General features: G+C 36.7%; 1 protein-coding gene across 1 annotated transcript; it reads right to left on the bottom strand.

The window, feature by feature from the left end:
* Window positions 1-1,327: 1,327 nt before the first annotated feature.
* Window positions 1,328-3,193, bottom strand: LOC124380816 (interleukin-8). The gene is made up of 4 exons (XM_046842083.1): window positions 3,060-3,193; window positions 2,682-2,814; window positions 2,181-2,264; window positions 1,328-1,557 (listed from the first exon to the last, which is right to left on the bottom strand). Exons 1-4 carry the CDS (start codon window positions 3,121-3,123, stop codon window positions 1,539-1,541), a joined length of 300 nt encoding a protein of 99 aa, XP_046698039.1. The 5' UTR covers window positions 3,124-3,193; the 3' UTR covers window positions 1,328-1,538.
* Between the last annotated feature and the right edge of the window lie 7,135 nt (window positions 3,194-10,328).

Raw genomic sequence — 10,328 nt, 5'->3', positions numbered from 1 at the left:
GAAGTGTTCAAAATGCACATACAAATTTTATTGGTCAGGTGTCCACAAACCTTTATCGCTAAATTCCCAGTAGCAAGTACCAGTGGAAAGTGGAAATCATTTTAACAATAAAAGCATTTTTTTGGCTCTGATCATCGAGGTACACTCTATGTAAAAAAGAATTGGGACACCTGACTTTCCCATCCATATGTGGCTCTTTTCCAAAATGTTATCGCAAAGCTGAAGGCACACAATTGTACAGGGCGTCTTTGGATGCAGTACATGAAATTTCCCCTTCACTTTAACTCGAAAACCCAAACCTGTTCCAACATGACAATACCCGTGTGCACAAAGTAACTCCATGAAGATATGATTTACATGGGTTGGAGTGGAAGATCTCCTGATGTAGAGAATAGATCTCAACTCTATTGAACACATTTGGGATGATTTGGAATGCAGACCTCCTCACCAAACCCTCATCAGTACCTGACTTTACTAAAACTGTTTAAGCACAATGGGTCCAAATCTCCACAAGCACACTTCAAAACCTAGTGGAACATCTCAGAAAAGTGGAGGTAATATAAGAGCAAATTGGGACTAAATGTGGAATGCGATGCTCAGAAAACATATATTTATGACCAGGTGTCCGCAAACTTTCACCAATAGTGTGTATTTTATATTTAAGATGAGATCATCAACCAATCTTTACAACTTGGGCCATATGAAATAGCACCAGAATGCCCAGACGGCTCAGTTGAAACAGTACAATAAACAAACAGCAGCAACTGAGCACAAAGTAATATTGTACCACTGAGAGAAAAAAGTGTAGTGTTTGCTTAATGAATTTTTTATGTGGTATTATGTGCGGTTTTAAAGGCACTTTACAAAGCAATGAGATGCAAAAAGAACAAAGTTCCTGTAGCTTTTATTAATAAAAGAACCAAAGTCTATGAACAGTCCACTGCATATACACTGTGCTGAATCTTTAATGTGCATGATGTATTTTATACTTTGGTAGCTTCACATCTTATTTATATCAATATTGTTCACTTGCACCTATTTTTTTATCCTTTTTTGTGATAAAATACTAATACACAAGACTAAATATATCTCAAATTTTAAGTTATTTATTTTATATAAAGAGATTGTACTATAAAAGGATGTCTATCCATGTTTGCATTTTCTCTAAAATTCTTTACTCAGTTATAGATTGGAGATAAGTGCATACTTCTTTTTTTTTTTTTTTCAATGTGCTTGTGATTTACATGGAAGCTATAATGATGTATAGTTTAATACTTTTTCTCATAAACAGAGACCCAATATGTTTGCATCTGTCTTAAAACATATTCAGTAGTCACTCAAATTTTTTCAAATAGTTTTTTATTAATTACATCAAATCAAAACCATTTTAAGCAGTGTAGCTGTATTTTAAAATGCAAAAGCAGGTTTCATCAGTTTCAACTTAATCATACTTAATCAGATTCTCAGCTTGCTTTCATTTTGAGTAAAGAGAAATTGTACAATTCACTTTCATCTTCAGGCTGCGCAGGCGGCGTTTCTCATTTCTTCACACCTTTGCTGTTGCGTAAAAAAGAAACTCACATTAGCTACTGAACAACAAGGGAAAAAGTCACTTATACACTGGTCCCTGGTTACACCACTGAATGTCTATCACATGAAACCTGTAGTCTGACACGATAGCAGTGCATCCTATATTTTTTATACCTCTTATACCACAGCAAGTTGCCATAGCTAGCATTTATTATTTTATTAAATAATGACATTGTATACTGTTTGCTATATAAAGTGTAAAATGTTGTAATGTCCATGATACAAGTTGGTTTATTGTATCACCTATGCTTTAACAGCAGTAAAAAGTATATTTTCTTCAAAAATTTTGAAGTTAATAAAACAAAAGAAATGTCATGTTATTGAGGAACCAAAAATTTGCCCCATCCTGAAGACTTTACTGTGAAGAACTTCATCCTTGAGACTCCTGCCATAATTTGCAATCAATCAATCAATCAATCAATCAATCAATCAATCAATCAATCAATGTTTTTGCTTAAAATAGTAAGAAACATGATTGATTGCCTTTACTTTGAACTGAATGGGAGCCGAAGCTTGTATGATGTTTGCTAAGTATCTGAACAATACTGGCAAACCTTTTGACAGAATTATTTCCAGTATCAAATATTTACCCTTTATATAATTTTTTGATGATGTTTTGGACCCACTGAGACTCTGGGACCACACACACCATTTTTTTGTCCTTCAGCGTGATTCTGGAAATAGATAAAAAAAAATGTTTTAAAAAGCTATGAATGCTAAAATTCAATGAATTTAGATAAACACAAATAAACGTCCAACACACTTGTTTTGAAATAGACTGGTGTACTTTGGTTAAGTTTTGCTTAAGTTTTGCTTAAGTCATCAATTATACCTAGCATTAATTGTAATTCTCAAGCTAGCTACTCTAATGCTAGTTAAGCTAGCCCGAATAGTACACCACTAGATTGGCATGTACTATATAGTAAAAGGTATAAAAAAAAAACCCATAGCACCACAACATTTGACTGAAATTGACTATGTTCAAAATCATATTCTGTAATATTAAATATATCAGTCCACTGATATGCAACATTGGAAGTATTGTAAACAGTGTTTCCAAAGTATGCCCTATAAAATTACTCTTGACTCACATAATTTCAGTGTTGCGGCAGTGCGGCCCGGCAGGCACGATCTCCATTTTCTGGAGCCATCGTTGGTTAATTTCGACGTCTGTGGTGGTTAGACAGCGGCACTGGTGACCGCTGGTCATTCCCATTGGTATAGCTACAAAAAGAAGTACAAAACATAAGACAATAAAAGGCACAGTTGCAGAAGTCTTCCAAACGTCAAAAAGTAGCATTTCATTGCAATCATCAATCACTTAATGTAATAACAAATGACTATAAATCTGTCAGAATTACATTATTAATGTTGCAGATGAATTATAAAACCATTGCTCATAATTGTTGTCAAGCAATCGCTAATCCACTAAACAAATGAGAATAAATAAATGCATAATAGTCTCTTACCATATATGCTGGCAAAGCAGAAGATGGCAGTTACAGCCAGCAGAAGGTGGGCACTGAGTGGCATGATGTCTCAGGTGTCAGAAGACTGGATCTGGGACGAACAAGCTGCTTTGCTCGGTTTATAAAATGCTCAAAAAAGGAAGTAATGCAAATTACTGTTAATTATAGAGGAAAGACCAAATAGGGAGCCTCTGACTGGAAAAGGGGGCAGGCACAGACAGGGGCAGGTATATACTGTATATCTGGGGTTTTTTTGTTTTGGAAAAGATTTTGCTGACTAGGCTTAACACAGTCCTTAATGTCCCATTCAGCATTTTGAAACATTTATTTATTTTTCCAGATGATTGACATGACTTGCAATGCACTTTACCTCAAAGGGATATTTACTCATAGACTGTTGTGTTTTTTAAATTTGCAATCCTATAAATTGTTCCCCCGCAATGGTTAGACCACGTCTTTTCACCGTGCAGTTCATTCCACCCACACTTTCCCCTCTCAATACACTCCTTTCCATAAATGCAAGTATTCCTAATTACATGCAAGTATTTCTAATAACTGAAGGATAAGTTTTATGCTGTTTATCAATGCAATGCAGTAGGTTCTAGGAATAATGTCTTTATCATCTAATTTTTTTTATAAATCAATATTTCTGTATACGTCTACAATTTTCAAATTGTTAACAAGGTGTTAAAAATATTTACCACAAATTTGTGGTTAGGGTTCAGATATGAGCATTCATAGGACACCCATTTGTTTTTTTTTTCATGTTTTGTGTTTAGGCTGGCTTCCTGTTGCAGTGTTTGCACTTTTTCTTCTTTTACATAGAAGCATGTAACGAAAGAAAAAGCTTCAAAAATTGTGCACAGAGAAATTCAAGATTATTTTCAAATAATGTTTCAACATGTTACAAAGGTGGGGCTCTTGTAAGAAGTGCCTTTTCCTATATTGTCTTTAGAATAAGGAAGATAAAGATGCCAACTATGCTGATCCGTCTATTTTATTAGGATGAGGCAAAAAAAAAAGCAAACACTTAAAGTGCTGAACTTAAGCCTTGAAGTATAAAGTTGCGAAACAACAAAGCTTTTATTAATCTTCAACCAAATAATGTGTTAAATTTAACATTATATAATTATTATCATAGCATTACTTGTGAAAACAAAAGGATTATAGAAGTGAATTTCCCTGTTTCTAATTTTCCAGACTTGCAACATATATATTGTATTATATATATATATATATATATATATATATATATATATATATATATATATATATATATATATATATATATATATATAATACAAAAAATAGGACACTGAACAAATTGTGAATAAAATCAGAATGCAATGATGTGGAAGTTTCAAATTTCAATATTTTATTCTGAATACAACATAGATGACATATCAAATGTTTAAACTGAGAAAATTTACAATTTTAAGGAAAAAATAAGTTGATTTTAAAATTCATGGCATCAACACGTCTCAAAAAAGTTGGGACAAGGCCATGTTTACCACTTTCTGGCATCCCCTCTTCTTTTTACAACAGTCTGCAAACGTCTGGGGACTGAGGAGACAAGTTGCTCAAGTTTAGGAATAGGAATGTTGTCCCATTCTTGTCTAATACAGGCTTCTAGTTGCTCAACTGTCTTAGGTCTTATTTGTCGCATCTTCCTCTTTATGATGCGCTAAATGTTTTCTATGGGTGAAAGAACTGGACTGCAGGCTGGCCATTTCAGTACCCGGATCCTTCTTCTACACAGCCATGATGTTGTAACTGATGCAGTATGTGGTTTGGCATTGTCAGGTTGGAAAATGCAAGGTCTTCCCTGAAAGAGACGACGTCTGGATGGGAGCACATGTTGTTCTTAGATATACCATTCAGCATTGATGGTGCTCTTCCAGATGTGTAAGCTGCCCATGCCACAGGCACACATGCAACCCCATACCATCAGAGAACTTGGGTTGTCCTTATCCTCTTTAATCCGGATAACATGGCGTCCCAGTTTTCCAAAAACAACTTCAAATTTAGATTCGTCCGACCACAGAACAGTTTTCCACTTTGCCACAGTCCATTTTAAATGAGCCTTGGCCCAGAGAAAACGCCTGCGCTTCATTTTTGACCTATAGAGTTTTAGCCGGCAAGGGCGAATGGCACAGTGGATTGTGTTCACCAACAATGATTCCTGAAAGTATTTCTAAACCCATGTGGTAATTTCCATTACAGTAGCATTCCTGTATGTGATGCAGTGCCGTCTAAGGGCCCGAAGATCATGGGCATCCAGTATGATTTTCCGGCCTTGACCCTTACGCACAGAGATTTTTCCAGATTCTCTGAATCTTTGGATGATATTATGCACTGTAGATGATGATAACTTCAAACTCTTTGCAATTTTTCTCTGAGAAACTCCTTTCTGATATTGCGCCACTATTTTTTGCCGCAGCATTAGGGGAATTTGTTATCCTCTGCCCATCTTGACTTCTGAGAGACACCGCCACTTTGAGAGGATCTTTTTATAAGCTAAATAAGATATACCTTTATTCGTCCCACAGTGGGGAAATTTCTCTGTTACAGCAGCAAAGAAAAAATAAATGCAAATATATAAAAGAATAGAGATATACTATAGTATACAGTATATACACAACACAATGTATAAATACAAATAAGGAAAAAAAAGAGACCACTAGTAAATGGTTACGCACGTATTGCAGGTAATATTGCACACAGGATCATTATACCCAGTCATATTGCCAATTGACCTAATAAGTTGCAAATTGGTCCTCCAGCTGTTCCTTATATGTACATTTAACTTTTCCGGCCTCTTTTTGCTACCTGTCCAAACTTTTTTGAAATGTGTAGCTCTCGTGAAATCCAAAATGAGGCAATATTTGGCATGACATTTCAAAATGTCTCACTTTCAGCATTTAATATTTTATCTATATTCTATTGTGAATAAAATATAAGTCTATGAGATTTGTAAATTATTGCCTTCCTTTTTATTCAAAATTTGTACAGTGTTCCAACTTTTTTGGAATCGGGTTTGTATATTACAATAATCTCAGAAGCGTGCATTGGACACTTTACAAAACAATTACAACACAGATGCAACAAAACTGATATTTAAACACATTTGGAAATAAGTTTGAACTGACTTAATTCTCTCTCTCTCTCTCTCTCTCTCTCTCTCTCTCTCTCTCTCTCTATATATATATATATATATATATATATATATATATATATATATATATATATATATATATATATACAGGAGTGCAGAATTATTAGGCAAATGAGTATTTTGACCACATCATCCTCGTTATGCATGTTGTCTTACTCCAAGCTGTATAGGCTGGAAAGCCTACTACCAATTAAGCATATTAGGTGATGTGCATCTCTGTAATGAGAAGGTGTGGTCTAATGACATCAACACCCTATATCAGGTGTGCATAATTATTAGGCAACTTCCTTTCCTTTGGCAAATGGGTCAAAAGAAGGACTTGACAGGCTCAGAAAAGTCAAAATAGTGAGATATATTGCAGAGGGATGCAGCAGTCTTAAAATAGCCAAGCTTCTGAAGCGTGATCATCGAACAATCAAGCGTTTCATTCAAAATAGTCGACAGGGTCGCAAGAAGCGTGTGGAAAACCAAGGCGCAAAATAACTGCCCGTGAACTGAGAAAAGTCAAGCGTGCAGCTGCCAAGATGCCACTTGCCACCAGTTTGGCCATATTTCAGAGCTGCAACATCACTGAGTGCCCAAAAGCACAAGGTGTGCAATACTCAGAGACATGGCCAAGGTAAGAAAGGCAGAAAGTCGACCACCACTGAACAAGACACACAAGCTGAAACGTCAAGACTGGGCCAAGAAATATCTCAAGACTGATTTTTCTAAGGTTTTATGGACTGATGAAATGAGAGTGAGTCTTGATGGGCCAGATGGATGGGCCCGTGGCTGGATTGGTAAAGGGCAGAGAGCTCCAGTCCGACTCAGACGCCAGCAAGGTGGAGGTGGAGTACTGGTTTGGGCTGGTATCATCAAAGATGAGCTTGTGGGGCCTTTTCGGGTTGAGGATGGAGTCAAGCTGAACTCCCAGTCCTACTGCCAGTTTCTGGAAGACACCTTCTTCAAGCAGTGGTACAGGAAGAAGTCTGCATCCTTCAAGAAAACATGATTTTCATGCAGGACAATGCTCCATCACACACGCCCAAGTACTCCACAGCGTGGCTGGCAAGAAAGGGTATAAAAGAAGAAAATCTAATGATATGGCCTCCTTGTTCACCTGATCTGAACCCCTTTGAGAGGATCTTTTTATAAGCTAAATAAGATATACCTTTATTCGTCCCACAGTGGAAATTTCTCTGTTACAGCAGCAAAGAAAAATAAATGCAAATATATAAAAGAATAGAGATATACTATAGTATACAGTATATACACAACACAATGTATAAATACAAATAAGGAAAAAAAAGAGACCACTAGTAAATGGTTACGCACGTATTGCAGGTAATATTGCACACAGGATCATTATACCCAGTCATATTGCCAATTGACCTAATAAGTTGCAAATTGGTCCTCCAGCTGTTCCTTATATGTACATTTAACTTTTCCGGCCTCTTTTTGCTACCTGTCCAAACTTTTTTGAAATGTGTAGCTCTCGTGAAATCCAAAATGAGGCAATATTTGGCATGACATTTCAAAATGTCTCACTTTCAGCATTTAATATTTTATCTATATTCTATTGTGAATAAAATATAAGTCTATGAGATTTGTAAATTATTGCCTTCCTTTTTATTCAAAATTTGTACAGTGTTCCAACTTTTTTGGAATCGGGTTTGTATATTACAATAATCTCAGAAGCGTGCATTGGACACTTTACAAAACAATTACAACACAGATGCAACAAAACTGATATTTAAACACATTTGGAAATAAGTTTGAACTGACTTAATTCTCTCTCTCTCTCTCTCTCTCTCTCTCTCTCTCTCTCTCTCTCTATATATATATATATATATATATATATATATATATATATATATATATATATATATATATACAGGAGTGCAGAATTATTAGGCAATGAGTATTTTGACCACATCATCCTCGTTATGCATGTTGTCTTACTCAAGCTGTATAGGCTGGAAAGCCTACTACCAATTAAGCATATTAGGTGATGTGCATCTCTGTAATGAGAAGGGTGTGGTCTAATGACATCAACACCCTATATCAGGTGTGCATAATTATTAGGCAACTTCCTTTCCTTTGGCAAATGGGTCAAAAGAAGGACTTGACAGGCTCAGAAAAGTCAAAAATAGTGAGATATATTGCAGAGGGATGCAGCAGTCTTAAAATAGCCAAGCTTCTGAAGCGTGATCATCGAACAATCAAGCGTTTCATTCAAAATAGTCGACAGGGTCGCAAGAAGCGTGTGGAAAACCAAGGCGCAAAATAACTGCCCGTGAACTGAGAAAAGTCAAGCGTGCAGCTGCCAAGATGCCACTTGCCACCAGTTTGGCCATATTTCAGAGCTGCAACATCACTGAGTGCCCAAAAGCACAAGGTGTGCAATACTCAGAGACATGGCCAAGGTAAGAAAGGCAGAAAGTCGACCACCACTGAACAAGACACACAAGCTGAAACGTCAAGACTGGGCCAAGAAATATCTCAAGACTGATTTTTCTAAGGTTTTATGGACTGATGAAATGAGAGTGAGTCTTGATGGGCCAGATGGATGGGCCCGTGGCTGGATTGGTAAAGGGCAGAGAGCTCCAGTCCGACTCAGACGCCAGCAAGGTGGAGGTGGAGTACTGGTTTGGGCTGGTATCATCAAAGATGAGCTTGTGGGGCCTTTTCGGGTTGAGGATGGAGTCAAGCTGAACTCCCAGTCCTACTGCCAGTTTCTGGAAGACACCTTCTTCAAGCAGTGGTACAGGAAGAAGTCTGCATCCTTCAAGAAAACATGATTTTCATGCAGGACAATGCTCCATCACACACGCCCAAGTACTCCACAGCGTGGCTGGCAAGAAAGGGTATAAAAGAAGAAAATCTAATGATATGGCCTCCTTGTTCACCTGATCTGAACCCCATTGAGAACCTGTGGTCCATCATCAAATGTGCGATTTACAAGGAGGGAAAACAGTACACCTCTCTGAACAGTGTCTGGGAGGCTGTGGTTGCTGCTGCACGCAATGTTGATGGTGAACAGATCAAAACACTGACAGAATCCATGGATGGCAGGCTTTTGAGTGTCCTTGCAAAGAAAGGTGGCTATATTGGTCACTGATTTGTTTTTGTTTGGTTTTTGAATGTCAGAAATGTATATTTGTGAATGTTGAGATGTTATATTGGTTTCACTGGTAAAAATAAATAATTGAAATGGGTATGAATTTGTTTTTTGTTAAGTTGCCTAATAATTATGCACAGTAATAGTCACCTGCACACACAGATATCCCCCTAAAATAGCTAAAACTAAAAACTACTTCCAAAAATATTCAGCTTTGATATTAATGAGTTTTTTGTGTTCATTGAGAACATGGTTGTTGTTCAAATTAAATCCTCAAATTAAATTAATCCTCAAAAATACAACTTGCCTAATAATTCTGCACTCCCTGTATATATATATATATATATAATACAAAAAAAATAGGACACTGAACAAATTGTGAATAAAATCAGAATGCAATGATGTGGAAGTTTCAAATTTCAATATTTTATTCTGAATACAACATAGATGACATATCAAATGTTTAAACTGAGAAAATTTACAATTTTAAGGAAAAAATAAGTTGATTTTAACATTCATGGCATCAACACATCTCAAAAAAGTTGGGACAAGGCCATGTTTACCACTGTGTGGCATCCCCTCTTCTTTTTATAACAGTCTGCAAACGTCTGGGGACTGAGGAGACAAGTTGCTCAAGTTTAGGAATAGGAATGTTGTCCCATTCTTGTCTAATACAGGCTTCTAGTTGCTCAACTGTCTTAGGTCTTCTTTGTCGCATCTTCCTCTTTATGATGCGCCAAATGTTTTCTATGGGTGAAAGATCTGGACTGCAGGCTGGCCATTTCAGTACCCGGATCCTTCTTCTACACAGCCATGATGTTGTAATTGATGCAGTATGTGGTCTGGCATTGTCAGGTTGGAAAATGCAAGGTCTTCCCTGAAAGAGACGACGTCTGGATGGGAGCACATGTTGTTCTTAGATATACCATTCAGCATTGATGGTGCTCTTCCAGATGTGTAAGCTGCCCATGCCACAGGCACACATGCAACC

Source organism: Silurus meridionalis, chromosome 27, assembly GCF_014805685.1.
Source record: "Silurus meridionalis isolate SWU-2019-XX chromosome 27, ASM1480568v1, whole genome shotgun sequence".
In the NCBI taxonomy this organism is placed as follows: domain Eukaryota; kingdom Metazoa; phylum Chordata; class Actinopteri; order Siluriformes; family Siluridae; genus Silurus; species Silurus meridionalis.
The sequence above is the reverse complement of the archived record's forward strand: the minus strand, read 5'-3'. Positions and strand labels throughout refer to the sequence as shown.

What these genes read in the sequence shown, in the direction of transcription:
- LOC124380816 (XM_046842083.1), bottom strand. Translation starts at nt 3,123, where the DNA reads ATGCCACTCAGTGCCCACCTTCTGCTGGCTGTAACTGCCATCTTCTGC. An exon ending in CTGCTTTGCCAGCATATATG is followed by an intron (nt 2,815 to 3,059) that starts GTAAGAGACTAT and finishes TTCTTTTTGTAG; the next exon opens with CTATACCAATGGGAATGACC. An exon ending in TGCCGCAACACTGAAATTAT is followed by an intron (nt 2,265 to 2,681) that starts GTGAGTCAAGAG and finishes ATCTATTTCCAG; the next exon opens with AATCACGCTGAAGGACAAAA.